Here is a 16,902-nt window from a genome sequence, read left to right on the forward strand (position 1 = left end):
TGCCAACCATCCAAGACGTCGTTATATTACACGAGACATAGAAATGTGGAAGCAGCTCGGTTGTACGGTTGATTGCATGTCGGGATTATGGGTTACCCCGGCAGGGCAAACATGTATGTCAGATGAACTTGTGATGTGGGTTAGTGAATGTATACACTTTGCAACTCACAGTGGTGCCCAAACAACTGGCGATACGCTTCTAGCTACATGGTGTCATCCAAAGTTGCAGACTCTGGCTCAGGGGATTAGTAGTCGTTGTCTAATCTGTCAGCAACATAATCCCGGGAAGGGTATAACTTGCGAAAATGGGAGAACCCCCTTACCCATGGGTCCCTTTGAGACCCTTCCAGATGGACTACATTGAGTTGGAAAGATGTCAGTGTTATAAATATGTATTGGTTATTGTTGATGACTTTAGTAAATGGACTGGAGATAACCCCACCATGGATAACAAAGCCTCTACGGTTGTTAAAGTACTTATGAAAGAAATTATACCCAGGTATGGGATCCCAACACGGCTGAGTTCAGACAATGGCCCTCATTTTGTGACACAGGTGAACAAGGAATTTTGCACCCAGATGGGTATCCAACAACAATTACATTGTGCCTATCGACCACAGGCTGCAGGACTCGTTGAACGAGCCAATCAAACACTGAAAAACAAATTTGCCAAATTACAGATTGAAACAGGAACTAACTGGGTTAAACTACTCCCTGTGGTGCTGTTCCAGATGCGCACCACCCCAGCAGGGAAGGCATGATTGAGCCCAGCAGAGATTATATATGGCCGCCCACTCATACCCCAAAGGCCGCTCACTTTCACCATATGACAACGGAAATGACTAACAATATTTTATCGTTAACCAGGGCATTGAGAGACCTGCATTCCAGGGTACAAGCGGCGCACGTTGAACTCCCACCTCTAATCACTCCATCTAAAATTGAACCTGGTGCTTATGTAATGATCAAGAATTGGACGAGGAAGGGACTGGACGCTCGGTGGGAAGGACCCTACCAGGTCCTCCTCACAACCCCAACCGCTGCCAAAGTGGAAGGGAGAAACGCGTGGATCCACCTTCACCACTGTAAGAATTTCAGTATTGCGCCTAAAACCTAAAATGCTAACCTCTACTTTCCTTTAAGAAATCTCTTCCCAGGACAGACAAGTTGAGGCACTGTGGACACACCGCTATTGCTCGCCTACCTTGGAGTACTGGTAACCTTCGGATTCACGGAAAACAGGGTATGCCGACGTGATGACCCCAGGAGAATCCATCACATATGTGAAGGAGACGCACTGCAATCAATATGGCAATGAACCTGGGGATTGCAATTGTCTGTATGTTTGTACTTTTGGCTATTCTGAAATGTGTATTGGGAAGAATGCAGAAGGCGTTAGAAGGCACAGGTGCTCCGAGAATGTTATTAGTAAGACAGGCTGAAGTATACGATGAAGAAGAGGCTGAGGGCGTTGATAGGGTGAAGGAAGAGTTTGAACGACTGGGAAGATAAGAAGTAACCTCAGGAGATTAGATTAGAAGGAACATGAGGAGTTACCATAGAATGATAAAAGGAGGAAATGAGAATATACAGGAGTAGGAATATTCTGGGACGGGAAGATGGCTGTTTAGAATTAGAGGTAATGACATTATGAAGTTTAGTTCATTTCCCTGAAACCATGTGACGATCGCTGAAAAGTTAGTTTTAGTTCTCTGTAACCATGTGACGCCTGCTGTGTACGTGCATGGCTTGTGATTGGGCTAAGAAGTTACGACTGGTGAGAAAGTTACTGTCTGCTGTATTGAACTATTTAAATATGTGACCAGTTGTACGTTGTTTACTCTCTGACTATTCTATCCATGCGACTCTGGTGAGAGCTCGAACCAGTGGAGCAGAAGTATGTCCTGTGGAGAATAAAGGTATTGAACTACAAGTACCTTATTCGACTTAGTAAGTACTGAACCAGACTGAGGGGTGTGCAAACTGGTATTCACATTCTGGGGATAACCTAAAATGACCAGAAGAGGATGTGAAACAGGGAGTAGCAGAAATGAACACCCTAGTACTATAAAGCTTTTAGTCTGAAATTTCAAAATCATCCTGGAAGAATCATAGCAATTGTTAGAGCACATGAAGTCATTCGGCCCATCAAATCTATGCTGGCAATGAGCAGAGCAATCCAATGAGACCCATTTCTCATGTTCTTTCCCCACTGCCCTGGAAATCATTCTCTCCCCAATGCTGATCCAACTCCCATTTTCAGGCACAAGTGTTTCACTGATCTGATTGAGTTTTTTGAACCGGTGACCAAAAGGATGGGCGAGGGCAGAGCTGGAGATGTTGTATATTTCGATTTCAGAAAGGCATTCAACAGTTTTGCATGGTAGGCTGCTCTGGAAGGTTAATATGCATGGGATCCAAGGAGAGCTAGCTGACTGGATAGAAAATTGGCTGCAAGGATGGAAGCAGAGTGTGATGGTGGTAGGTTGTTTTTCAGACTGGCTAGTGGTGTGCCTAAGAGTTTGGTGCTGGCTCTATTGCTGTTTGTCAATGACACAAAGTGGTGGTATTGTAGGTAGTGAAGATGGTTATCAATGGTTTCAGCAGGATCTTGATCAGTTGGGGAAGCGGGCAGAGGAAAGGTTAATGGAGTTTAATTCATATAAGTGCGAGGCCTCGCATTTTGGGAAGTGTAACCAGGGCAGGACCGTCAAAATAAATGGCAGGGCTGTGGGGAGGTACATTGTTCCTTGAAAGTGGTGTCAAGGTTGTCAAGAATAGTTTTTGGCACACTGGCCTTCATCAGTCAGGGGTTTTGTTAGTTACAGCTGTACAAGGTGCTGCTGAGGCCACAGATGGGGTATTGTATTCAGTTGTGGTCACTTTGTTGTAGGAAAGAAGTTGTTAAGCTGGAAAGAGTGCAGAGAAAATGTATGAAAATTTATGAAAATTTAGCCCGGATGTGAGCGTAAAGAAAGAGGTTGGGCAGGCTAGGCATGTATTCCTTGGAGCGCAGGAACATGAGAGATGTAAAAGATCATGAAAGGAATAGCTAGGGTAGCTGCACAGAGTATTTTACCTAAAGTAGGAGAGTCAAGAATCAGAGGACATAGGTTTAAGGTGAGAGGGGAAAGATTCAACAGGAATCTGAGCACCAGCTTTTTCAAATAGATAATGGTGGGTATATGGAATGAACTGCAAGAGCAGGTCATTGTGGCAGAAACTATAACACCATTTAAAAAGGTATTTGGACAGGTACATAGATAGGAAGCATTTCAAGGGATATGGGTCAAACGCAGACAGGTGGTACTAGTGGAGATGGGGCTCCTTGGTCGGCATGTGCATGCTGGGCATGTCCGTGCTGTATCACTCTGTGACTAAACCTCAACTATCCACCATTTACCATCTGTGTGTCCTGTTCACACTGGTCTATACTGACTCTCAGTCTGTCAAATTTAAGATTCTTGGACAAATAGTTTGAACGAAGGGTCTCGACCCAAAACGTCACCTATTCCTTTTCTCCAGAGATGCTGCCTAACCTGCTGAGTTACTCCAGCATTTTGTGTCTACCTTCGGTATAAACCAGCATCTGCAGTTCCTTCTTATACATAGTTTGAACAGCATTTTCTCTCTCCAATCCTTGATCCTTCATCCACCTATCACACTGAATCGCTGAATGCTGACTTGCCAGAAAATTATTTGGATCAATTGCAATTTCGATGATCATATTTTGACAAAGATCTGGTATAAGCCATGCAGATATTTCTGTCGAAACTTTACACTTTGTTTTGAGAAAATTTGATTCGGGAAGATGCTGATCCAAGGAATTTCACAATTATAGTTTCTGCGGGAGCCATTAATGATAAAAGTGAAGTTCATATCCTAAAGTCTCTCTGTAAAGACATTTCTTTCACTTTCTTTTCAAATAATTTTATTTTTAAACCTGTGTCTGTGAGCTGAATCTGCAATTCCTCAAGTTGATCGAAACGGTAAAATAATAGTTTTCAATACTTGTTCTGGTTAACCCCCAATGAATGTGTATCTTTGTGTTGGCAGTTTCTTGACCTCGACGAGTAAACTTAATTGATGTAGTTGAATATCTCAGCTCATTTTTGCATATGTTACCACTTTTTTGTGGAGGCTGACCGATGCCAAGAAAAATACAATTCTGCCTTGTTCGTGATGTGGCCAGGACTCTGGCACGTGTCAGTGGGGCAAGGGTGAACAGGCAGATGTGGAATTACTGTTTTAGTCAGCTAAGGTATTGTTAGTTGTGTGCTCCTTCATCTGCTTGTAAGCTTTCCTGTCCTATACCCTCTAAGCTCGCCACCCTTCTTTTTAATCCTTGCTGCCTTATCATACAGACAAGCAAGCCGTTTTAATCAATTTTATGAAAAAAGTGAACTAATACACGTTATTGTTCTTGAGCATATAATTATTTATTTTATTCCACAATAAAGTACCCTCAATCCCAGTTACAGCAGGACCTGCGATTAAATATTTCAACTTTTTTTTGAGCAACAGCAACATCAATTTAATTAGGATCAAAAGTCCAACAAATTTACAAAGCGACATTACTGCTCTTAGAAATAAACATGGCAGGCAATCTGCTGCATTCAGCACAATAGGACACACATCTTCTTTCAGAACAGATTTCCAAGTGAATCAAGTTGGATGGAAGATACGAGTATATTGGAAAATTTAGAATGATACCGAACGGGCTGAGCAAACTGAAGATCCAGCAAATGAAATTAAAAAGTGATCAATTTTTGTTCAACTTTTTTAAAGCTCTATTCAAAGCTCAGTTGTGCTAACAATCATTGATTCCCATAATCTGTTATTTTTATAGGTTTGTTTATTAAACTTGTTTGGGAAGGAGAGTTTCTTCAACAAGTCCCATTATATGCCCCTTTAATCCTGTATCTTAGACTGCAAGGTAATGCAGCAAAGTGGATGAAGATTGAGTGGCACTATCAAATGCAGGATTATCTGTTTGAAACTGAAAAGCATGGACCATTTTTATGTGAGATGCAATAAGATGGATTGAGGGACACGAAAAACAAATGCCCTGAAATCTGTCCTCGGTCTTTTGTCCTAAATCAGCAGTTTCGAAGCAGCTCGGTATTGTACTTTGCTTCCAACATTTGCCTCAATTAAAGTTAACGGAAGCAAATTTTGGAAATGGAACCATTGCTGTCCTGCTGGTTTAGTGCTGCAGGCTGAGGACGAATTTCTCACCAAAGAGCGAGAACAGGCACAAGTATCACTGTGCTCCTCACTGCGACACCTTCCCCGGTGAATGAGAAAACAGCGGAGAGCCTGAAGCCAGTGAAGAGAAAGAAGAGGAGGAAGTTACTCGTCTCTCTGGTCTGGACCTGAAATATTAAAAAGAAAGATTAACATAGATTTCATCTTTTACAGGCGTGATTATCTTTTTTTAATTCTAAGTTATTCCAAAATTATTGCTGGAATCCCACTTGCACGTCGTGTAGGTTGATTGTCCAGCATAGGACTGAGGGAAGACACAAAGTGCTGGAGTAACTCAGTGGGTCAGGCAGCATCTCTGGAGAACATGAATAGGCGATGTTTCGGGTCATTTCAATTCATATTCCCATCAACAACCCACAGATTCTTTACAAAGAACTGCAATTAAATCTCTATTTTATGTTCCCTTTTGTGTTTCCTTTCCATTTCTTGACCAAATGGGCCTTGATTAGCCGTCCTATCTCAACACACGTTAAATATGGTCATCCACAACTTTCCTACTCCCATCTTAACTCCAGTTCACCCATTTACCACATGGTTGCCAGCCTGCACTGACTCCTAGTTAAGCTTTGCCACAATTCAAAAATGTTTTTCCGTGTTTTCAAATCCTTTGTTGGTCCCATCTTCTCTGTCTCTGGAACCTTCTTCAACCATTATGCTCTCCAGTGCTGGCTCATTGAGTATTCCCAGTGTTATTCATCCCTCTGTCGACAGCTGTGGCTTCATCTGGCAAGGCTCCAGGCTCAGATATCACCTCCCTAAACTCTGCCGCATCTCTGCTTTCTGCCCTTTCCCCAGACACTTTATAAAACCTGCAACTTGTATCAAGCTTTTAGACATCTGCTCCAACGATGCCGATTAAAGTCTGGGTCAGTGACAAGGCTTGTTTGTGGTGCTTTGAAACATCTTACAATACAATTTGACGTTTAACAGCACTGGGCCTGTACCCCCGCTGGAGTTTAGACGGATGAGCGGGACCTGATTGAAACTATCCGAATAGTGAAAGGCCTGTATAGAGTGGATGTGGAGAGGATGTTTCCACTTCTAGACTGTGGAACAGCATCCCTCTCTCCATCAGAACTGCCCCCTCCATCCACTCCTTTAAGTCCAGGCTCAAAACCTATTTCTACTCCCTAGCGTTTGAGGCCCTCTGAGGGGACGCTGTGAACTGTTTATGTATGTGCTGTTATGTTTGTGTGCCATTGTATGTTCGTTCTTAGAACCTGAACTCTCTCCTGAGATGCTGCCTGACCTGCTGAGTTATTCCAGCAGTTTGTGAATAAATACCTTTGATTTGTACCAGCATCTACAGTTATTTTCTTACAGCACTTTGGTCAACTTGGGTTGTTTTTAAATGTGCTATACAAAAAAAATTGACTTGACTTGACTTGACTTGACTAGTGGGAGAGTCCAGAACCAGAGGCCTTAGCCTCAGAATAAAAGGACATACGTTTTGAAAGGAGATGAGGAGGAATTTCTTTCGTCAGAAGTTGGTGAATCTGTGAAATTCATTGTCAGAGAAGGCTGTGGAGGCGTCAATGGATATTTTTTCAGGCAGAGATAGATACATTCTTGATTAGTATGGATGTCAGGAGTTATGGGGAGAATGCAGGAGAATGGGGTTGAGAGGAAAAGATAGATCAGCATGATTGAATGGCGGAGTAGACCTGATAGGCTGAATGACCTAATTCTGCTCCTGGAACTGATGAACTTATGAATTGCTGCCATATAAATAAACTTTATTGTTTTTTTGCACAGATAATCATTTTGAGGAGTTTAATGATTTTTTTTACTCTTGAGTAGGCTATTCCCCATTGAGAGTATTATCTGATTTGATTGGATCTCACACGATCAAACGCTTTTCACTGTATTTTGTCACTGTATACATTGCCCGCGCCCTTTAAGAGTCTTGCATACTTGTACTGTATGCAAAGAATCTCACTGTACCAAGTACACGTGACAATACAGCATCAACCAAATACCTCTGTGCACGTGCTAATAGTGAACATATACCAACAAAAGCAGCCATTAAGAGTTGCGAAATTCTCACCATGATCTTGATTTCCTCACTCTTGCTGTGGTTGATCGTTCTGGGAAAATAGAACTGCTGTGGTGCAGCTCTCCTCCAGTGGCTCCATGTAACGACTGTGATCGTGGGAGATCCAGCTCAAACACAGTGGGTGTTTCCATGTCTAATTCTAAGAACAGAATGTTTTCAGCCTGCGCCAGAGAGGAAGGAGGATCACAAGTTACTGTACTGGTGCATCAATGCTGAACTGCAATGCAATGGCCCTGAAGTACCAGTCTAGTCGTGCAATATGAACAATTCAACATAGAAAGAGTCATAGTCATACAGGATGGAAACAGCCCCTTCAGTCCAATTCAAGAGTCTGGTCAGTGTTTCATTGTCAGATGCCCCGAAATGGAGCAATGAAATTCTGACTTCAAGCAGCAGCACAAGTTATAAAACCATGCAATGCCAACCAAGATGCCCCATCCAAGCTAGTCCCATTTGCCTAGATTTGGCCCATATCCCTTCACATCTTTCCTATCCATGTACCTGCCCTAGCGTCGTTCTAATACTGTTATTGTACCTGGCTTAACTACCTCCTCTGGCAACTCGTTCCATATACCCACTACCCTCTAAGTGAAAAGTTGCCATTCAGCTTCCCCTCCATGCCCCTCCTATTAAATCTTGCTGACTGCATGTAATTCTAACAATGTGAAAATCCCATGAGACCATGGCTTTTAGCTGTAAGGTTCACAGAACAGCAAAAAAATGATTTTTCCGAGTGATCACACATTGAAATTGGTAATGTCAGTTTCACATGCAATCTTTGCAGCATACATTTAACTGGACTCAGCATAATGCAAGCAACATTCTTCCTGCTTCATGGGATGAATGCTAATGAAAAATGTGGAAATGATAGGAGAGTGCTCATTGGAGATCGGAGACAACCTGGAGAGATCAATGGAGATCCGTGTCATTGAATGGGAGCAAGGGATATCCTCCAGGGCTGTAGCCAGATAAATGCTCCAGGCAGGAAGTTTCTGGGCAGGTCTCCAGAAGGACATGAATACTCTCTCCAAGTGCACACATTTTAAGAAACCTGAAATGCAGCAAATATTCTTGCTAGATCTGGCTGATCTGATGGGCAAAATAAAAAGTACAGGAAGTCTTTGCTCCTTGTAGTTAGATTTTGGGTGAATTTCCGAACATCCAATGACATTGAAAATAGAAATGTAGACTTATTGGATGTTGTTTTGCTGAAAGTGTGGGCATTTCTGGTAACATTCACATTCCATAACTAAATCTAAAATAAGATACCTGCGTACTTTACATTGCAGGCACTGCATGCCTTTTCTCAGATATTCAAGTGTAGCTCACTTGCAAACATATGCTCCAGATTCAGTTTGATTTTGCATTATGTTGACTTGCTGAAATGAACGTCTTATACAGAGGCTTAAGACCAAACATTTGATCAGAAATCAGATTACACTTCAATTTTATTTTTCCCTTAATACTGTAAAACTCTGTTAATCTGACAAGCAGGGGACTTTGATGGAGCAAGACTGATGGAGCAAGGGTGTTTCAGACTATTAGTTGTTGTTCCAATTACTGATCTAAAATACTTCCAATCAATTGATTTAGATGTTGCAGAGTGGTATAATATTTTTTTCAAGGAACCCAGTTAGTTTCAAGGGGCTGCTTGAACAGAATGTGTGAGTTTCAAGGGAGTGCGGAAAACAGGGTGCATGTCAGTTTAAGGAGAACATGGAAGCCAGGCCCTCGGGTGATCAAGGGAGAGCAGAAACTGGGGTCCCGGTATGTTTAAGGGAGAGTGGGAACTGGAACCCTAGTGCGTTAAAGGGAGAAGGGGACTGTGCGGGTCGGTCGGGGACGAGCTGTCTGTCCATGGGCGTGGGGAGGAGAGTGGAAGTTTTGTTGCCTCCATCACAGTGAGGGGGTGTTTGGAGTCACTGTGATGGACGTTTGTGTTGGGGTCATGTGTCTTGTGTTCTTTTTTGTGTGTGGCTGCTATGTAGTTTCGTTCGGTACCTTGGTGCCGAATGACAGATAAAGCTCTGTTGAACTGTTGAACCCGAGTGCGTTAAAGGGAGAGTGGGAATCAGAACCGTGGTGTGTTAAAGGAAGAGCAAGAACTGGGGTCCTGGAATGTTAAAAGGAATGCAGGAACCGGCTTCCCGGTGAGCCAGATGTTGAGCGACAAGGATTCACGAACAATCGCATAGATGAGTATTGGAGTTTTACTGTCACCCCACTCAGAGTTCTTCTTCAACTGTTATACTCACATTACACAGCAGAGGGAAGTGCTGCGTTATCAAAAACACATTCAAAATTTCCATTACGGATATTTTTTGATTGAGCATTTGTACTGCAAAGTTTAACACAATGGAAATATGCATAATAAAATTGGAGAGGGCAATCTGCCGAGTTCAAAGGTCGGACAAAATTTTATTACATGCACAACCTGACCCCAATTTTGAGAAATTTCATGCCTTCTCTTTTTGAATGTTGGCGAATCTTTTTTTTGCCAGTGTTTTCCCTCTTTATTTTAAGTTCCCAGAAAGTAGGTGACATTATTTAACATCATTGGAAAAGCAAAATAAATTTTGATGGTCTTTCACACAACCTTAAGGTGGGAGCCATTTTCAGAAAGAATTCAATTTGGCACCTGATTTACAAAACATGTTGAAAAATTGGCACAATTTAGAAGGATGAGTACTAGTCAGAGTATCCAGTTTCAAATACCTGCCCCTCAGATCTTTAAATATTTCCTCTCTCACACTAAACTAATGTATTCGAGTCTTGGATAGAAAATTGGTTAACAGACAGAAAGCAAAGAGTGGGGATAAATGGGTCCCTTTCGGAATGGCAGGCAGTGACCAGTGGGGTACCGCAAGGTTCGGTGCTGGGACCCCAGCTATTTACGATATACATTAATGACTTAGACGAAGGGATTAAAAGTACCATTAGCAAATTTGCAGATGATACTAAGTTGGGGGGTAGTGTGAATTGTGAGGAAGATGCAATAAGGCTGCAGGGTGACCTGGACAGGTTGTGTGAGTGGGCGGATACATGGCAGATGCAGTTTAATGTAGATAAGTGTGAGGTTATTCACTTTGGAAGTAAGAATAGAAAGGCAGATTATTATCTGAATGGTGTCAAGTTAGGAGGAGGGGGAGTTCAACGAGATCTGGGTGTCCTAGTGCATCAGTCAATGAAAGGAAGCATGCAGGTTCAGCAGGCAGTGAAGAAAGCCAATGGAATGTTGGCCTTCGTAACAAGAGGAGTTGAGTATAGGAGCAAAGAGGTCCTTCTACAGTTGTACCGGGCCCTGGTGAGACCGCACCTGGAGTACTGTGTGCAGTTTTGGTCTCCAAATTTGAGGAAGGATATTCTTGCTATGGAGGGTGTGCAGCGTAGGTTCACTAGATTAATTCCGGGAATGGCGGGACTGTCGTATGTTGAAAGGCTGGAGCGATTGGGCTTGTATACACTGGAATTTAGAAGGATGAGGGGGGATCTTATTGAAACATATAAGATAATTAGGGGATTGGACACATTAGAGGCAGATAACATGTTCCCAATGTTGGGGGAGTCCAGAACAAGGGGCCACAGTTTGAGAATAAGGGGTAGGCCATTTAGAACGGAGATGAGGAAGAACTTTTTCAGTCAGAGGGTGGTGAAGGTGTGGAATTCTCTGCCTCAGAAGGCAGTGGAGGCCAGTTCGTTGGATGCTTTCAAGAGAGAGCTGGATAGAGCTCTTAAGGATAGCGGAGTGAGGGGGTATGGGGAGAAGGCAGGAACGGGGTACTGATTGATAGTGATCAGCCATGATCGCATTGAATGGCGGTGCTGGCTCGAAGGGCTGAATGGCCTACTCCTGCACCTATTGTCTATTGTCTATTGTCTATTGTCTTAGTCTCCCCTATCCCAAGAGAAAGACTAACCATCTCCAAAAAAGAATGTGACAATCTCCAAAAAGGACTGTGACTTTCTCCAAAAAAGACTGTACATTCATCTGACATCAGTTTGTTTTCAAGGGAGGTGGCTGGGGGGAAAGGACTTCTGCTGTGGGATTTTTTTCTGTCTCGTGCCTGAGTTCTGACAAGGGCCCCTGTACCCTGAGCAAATACAAGCAGACTAAAGGGCAACTAGCTGGATATGGTATAACTTGGGTAGTAGGTTGTCAACCTGGTCTCAAGAAGAAACTTTGAATTAATCCTGCAGCAAACATTGTCAAACGTGACTGATTAACTATTACAGCCCATTTTCTGACAGTCTGCTGTGGTTGCCACCAGCTGTGCCAGGACCAGTGTTCAGCAATGTGTAGGTGACAAATGTTTCATGCAGATATGCAAATATCCTCATGACCTTCGACACTCAACTTGGCCTTGTGTAATTTCACTACATTGCTTAAGAGGAATCCACCAATTTCATGAGGTTTCCATGGCACCAGTGTAAAAGCTTCCCTCAAACAAACAGCAACAGAATCCTTGTGCTCTTCTAGGCTGTTAGAAATCGCAACTACACTTTGCTGCAGGGAGAATTAATGCAGATCCTTATGCATGTTCCTGCAAACTAGTCATCTAGTCAAATAGTGTGGAAATAGGCCCTTTGGGTCATCAAATATATATATGCTGACTATCAAGGGATAGTCAGCACATATCATATAGTAGGATTAGTTCAGGATTAGTATAAAATATTCCATTTATATTCATCTTGAATTCTTCCCATTTTATTCTTCCCACAGGTTTCTCAAATTCCCTCTAAATTCAACAACTCAGCTACATGTAAAGGGCAATGTAAAATGTTCTCATCTGCACGACTTTCAGACATGGGAGGAAACTGGAGCATCTGAAGGAAATACGTGCTGCCTCGGGGAGATTGTGCAAACACCACACTGACAGCATCCAAGATTAAACCTGGGTCCCCAGAGCTGTGAGGGAACAGTTCTAATGACTGTGTCACTGTGCACTGAATACCCGAAATACTCGTGTGATTATTTTAGACTTTTGACTTTAGAGATAATAGAGTTATTTAGAATAAAATTAGGCTGTATACTTTTCTGTTTGTTTGAAGAGAACAATTTTATTCAGAAAGATCACTCCCAAAAAACAAACTTAACATGCGTAAATAGACAGAAAATGCTGGAGTAACTCATCGGGACAGGCAGCATCTCCGGAGAGAATGGGTGATGTTTCGGGTCGAGACCCTTCTTCAGACTGAGAGTCCCGAAACATCACCCATTCCTTCTCTCCGGAGATGCTGCCTGTCCCCCTGAGTTATTCCAGCATTTTGTGTCTATAGTCTGTGTAAACCAGCATCTGCACATTCCTTGACATGTGTAAAGTCCAAACAGCGCCGCCACTTCCTCACCTCTGAAAGTGTCTCCTCTTCCATGGTCTCAGACACAGCTGCCACTAACTCTGACCACTACCCTGTAGTCTTCACTACCTTACTTTATTTCTGATTTCATTCCAGAGAAAAAAAAACTCTTCCAGATCAATCAGCAATCCCATTTACGCTCCCACTCTGTCCAACTCCACGACGTTAACTCTGCCCGGCACTTGGCCCTACTTTCACAACACTTCTGCAGCTGTTCGTTTTCAAATCATATCTTCACTTCCTCCTGTGTCATTGTCGTTCCTGGTAAAACTGTCACAGTTTAATATTTAAATATTTCTTAGCTCTTTGCTCTTGTGAGTCCAAGGGAGCAAACTAAAACATACCAAATGAACAACCGGTTTAATCAAGCAGCACCAGATCGAATTTAACCATATCCATCTCCACAATGCTTTACACTTCTCTGCCAAAATGGCCATAACTCTGGGATTATCTTGGATGGAAACAACTCTATTCCTCAGTTGTAATCACATCATTGAAACCTCTTGCACATGTCTCTGATGCCTCTTTTCTAGTAATTGCCGTCAAACCTACAACTCAAATGTTTGATTTACATCCAGCATTACGTGAGACATTGCTGCCTCCAACTAATTAGTTAGAAAATCAAAGCCATCATTTTAAGATGTCATTCCTCTTCATGGCCAATAACCACGATCTGAATGTTCTGTTCAATTCCAAGATATACTGCAAAATATATCCACTCACAGCTTGGGCTGCATCCATAACACAAACTACCTCTATCCATCACCTTTGCTTGTGCCAAAAGCATTAAAATATTCCCAGAATATCTGTATTATAATGGTTGTGGATGGGTAGTACATGTGCAGATGACCCACTTTTAACGCATGTGGTTTCTGGACAACCAATTTCTCTTCTACCATGGTTCGACTGATAAATACTTCAATCACATACAATGGCTTATCTTTTGAAAGTTGGTCCAAAATTAATGTTTTTACGAGAACTTTATGGTAACTGAAAGCTTTTAACATCTATGATAGGCTTGTAACATTTTAATATATGCTGTTGGTCTCGAGGCAGCAGTGGAACCTTAGGCACCTTCGGGAATAAAAGGAGAGGTGGTATCATGGGAGAGGTCATGAGGTTGAGGGAGAGGTCATGAGGTTGAAAGGGCTCAGTTGAGGATGAGGTGTGCGTTTTGGTGAGCCTCTGGCTTCTGGTGAGGAGGGTGAACGCTGGGCCAGATGCGTTTTTTTTTCCTCTTTCAGGGGACAACGGATGTGGAGGTTAGGGCAGTGGTTTGCTCTTTGTGCAAGATGTGAGAGACCGAGGACATTTCCATTATTTATGGTGACCATACCTGGGGGAATTGTGTCCAAGTGCAGGTCCTGCTACAACAAATGTGGAGCAGGTGGAGCTGCAGATGGATTTACAATGAAGCACCCGGGATGCGGAAATTATCAACTTGAGCAAGTGTGAGGTGTTGCACTTTGGGAGTTTGAATGTCTGAAAGAGAGAGCATTCAGTTAATGGCAAGACCCTTAACATCATTGACATGCAAAGGGATCTTGGAGTCCATAACTCACTGAAGGTGGCAACAAAAGTAGATCGGGTGGTAAAGAAGGCATATAGTATCGTTGCCTTCATTGTTAGGGGCCTTGAATGTAAGAGTTAGGAAGTGATGATGCACCTCTATAGGACTTTATCTGCAGAGGAGGTTACCAGAATGCTGCCTGGATTAGAAGGTTTCACCCACAGGGAAAGGTTGGATAGACTTGGATTGTTTTCTCTGGAACATTGGAGGTTGAGGGGAAACTTGTTAGAAGTCTATAAAATTATAAAAGGCACAGATAGGGTAGGCAGTCAGAAGCCTATTCCCAGGGTTGAAATGTCCAACACCAGAGGGCATAGTTATATGGTGAGAGGGGGAATGTTTAATGGAGATATGCAGGGCAAGTCTTTTTATTCAGAGTGCAGTGAGGGCCTTGCCAAGGATGATGGTGGAGACAGATATGATAGTGGTGTTTGAGAGGCTTTCAGATAGGCACATGTAAATTCAGGAAACAACGATATGGATCATGTACAGGCAGATGAGATCGGATTAACCTGGCATCATGTTTAGCGCAATCACTGTGGACTGAAGGGTCCATTCCTGTGCTGTATTGTTCTATGTTCATGATATCAAAAACAATAGATCTTAGGTTCAAGGTGAGAGGAAGGAGTTTTAAGGGGATTTGAGGAGAATGTTTTTTTAAAGCAGAGAATGGTTGATATCTGGAACTCGCTGCCAGACGAGGTGATGAAATCAGATACAATCATTAGGTTTAAGAGCGACATAGTGTAATGTCCCGTCAGATCTGTTAGTCTTGTGTCATGTTCTGTGTTTAGATTCTCATTTCAGGTCCCTTGACTTCCTGCCATTGTAATTGTCAGCCCCGCCTTGATTGTTTCCACCTGTGTGCCCTTACCTCATGTATATATAGTCCACACCTCCCTTTGTCCTGTGCCAGTTCGTATTGTGATTCATGTGCTCTCGGTCGTAAGTATAGCTAGCAAGTAATTTTTGTAACTAATGTTTTTGTAGCTGAGTAAGTTTAGAGTTTTTGGTTCGAATCGGTGGTAGACCGATTTTCAAAGATGGTACATTTTATCGCTGTGGCCAAGCTCCCCTCTGCCAAAGAGACGGCAGAGGTAATGATGTCTCACGTTTTCCGTATCCATGGTTTCCCTACAGACATTGTCTCGGACCGAGGTCCTCAGTTTGTGTCCAAGTTTTGGAGTGAGTTTTGTTCCCTCATAGGTGCCACCGTCAGCCTGTCTTCTGGTTACCATCCGCAATCCAATGGCCAGACTGAGCAGATGAACCAGGAGCTCGAGACCTGCTTGCGCTGTCTGATCGCGCAGAACCAGACCACCTGGAGCGACCATCTCATCTGGGTCGAGTACGCACGCAACACGCTTCCTACGGCTGTGACGAGACTCACACCCTTCCAGTGTGCCTACGGCTACCAGCCCCCCTTGTTCTCGGCTTATGAGGGTGAGGTGACGGTGCCTTCTGCCCACGCCATGATCCGACGCTGTCGCCGAATCTGGGACGGAGCTCGGAGAGTTCTACTCCGGGGTCAGTCCCGGATGAAAGCGGCAGCCGACCGCCACCGCAGATCCGCTCCGCATTATCGCCCAGGCCAGAAGGTATGGCTGTCTACAAAGGACTTGCCACTTCACGTCCACGCCAGAAAGCTGGCTCCAAGGTTCGTGGGTCCATTTCCCATTTCGAAAGTCATTAACCCTGTTTCGGTCCGTCTACAACTCCCCAGGTCATCAAGGGTTCACCCTACATTCCACGTCAGCAAAATAAAACCGGTCAAGGAAAGTGCACTCGTGCCCGCCTCCAAGCCCCCTCCACCCCCCCGGCTCGTCGACGGTGGTCCGGTCTACACAGTTAAGGCACTTCTTGCAGTCCGCAAGAGAGGTCGCGGTCGCCAGTTTCTGGTCGACTGGGAAGGCTACGGTCCTGAGGAGAGGTGCTGGATCCTGCCAGCTTCATTTTGGACAAAACTTTGATCAAGGACTTTGACAAGACTCATCCTGACCAGCCTGGACCGTCAGGAGTCGGTCCTAAAGGGGGGGGTACTGTAATGTCCCGTCAGATCTGTTAGTCTTGTGTCATGTTCTGTGTTTAGATTCTCATTTCAGGTCCCTTGACTTCCTGCCATTGTAATTGTCAGCCCCGCCTTGATTGTTTCCACCTGTGTGCCCTTACCTCATGTATATATAGTCCACACCTCCCTTTGTCCTGTGCCAGTTCGTATTGTGATTCATGTGCTCTGATTCATGTGCTCTCGGTCGTAAGTATAGCTAGCAAGTAATTTTTGTAACTAATGTTTTTGTAGCTGAGTAAGTTTAGAGTTTTTGGTTCGAATCGCAGTGTTCTTTAATGTGAAAATTAAAGAACGCCTTTATTTTCTCCAAATTGACTCTTGTGTGTGAGTCGTGCGTTTGAGTCCAGTTCCTGTGTGCCCCAGAGCATAACACATAGAGTGGACCTTGAATAGGTAGGGCTTAGAAAGATACAAACCTCATCGGGGCAACTGAATTCAATGTCTAACTCCTTTACAAATTTCAAACTCAATTTACAAATTCGCAGATAACACCACCATAGTGGGCCAGATATCACAAAATAATGGGACGGAGTATAGGAAGGGGATTGAGCATGTCATAACCTGGTGCAAACCAACAACCTATCT

General features: G+C 43.4%; 1 protein-coding gene across 2 annotated transcripts in view; it reads right to left on the bottom strand.

Moving 5' to 3' along the window:
- Positions 1-4,424: 4,424 nt before the first annotated feature.
- Positions 4,425-16,902, bottom strand: part of kif3ca (kinesin family member 3Ca) — a 113,878-nt gene continuing 101,400 nt past the window's right edge. For both annotated transcript variants that reach the window (XM_078399398.1, XM_078399399.1), the window contains 2 exons: positions 7,316-7,485; positions 4,425-5,375 (listed from right to left, as the gene is read on the bottom strand). In XM_078399398.1, coding sequence (XP_078255524.1) covers positions 5,276-5,375; positions 7,316-7,485 — 270 coding nt within the window. In that variant the 3' untranslated portion in view covers positions 4,425-5,275. The remainder of the gene's footprint in view (positions 5,376-7,315; positions 7,486-16,902) is intronic.

The sequence above is a fragment of the Rhinoraja longicauda genome, chromosome 5, assembly GCF_053455715.1.
Source record: "Rhinoraja longicauda isolate Sanriku21f chromosome 5, sRhiLon1.1, whole genome shotgun sequence".
NCBI lineage: Eukaryota > Metazoa > Chordata > Chondrichthyes > Rajiformes > Arhynchobatidae > Rhinoraja > Rhinoraja longicauda.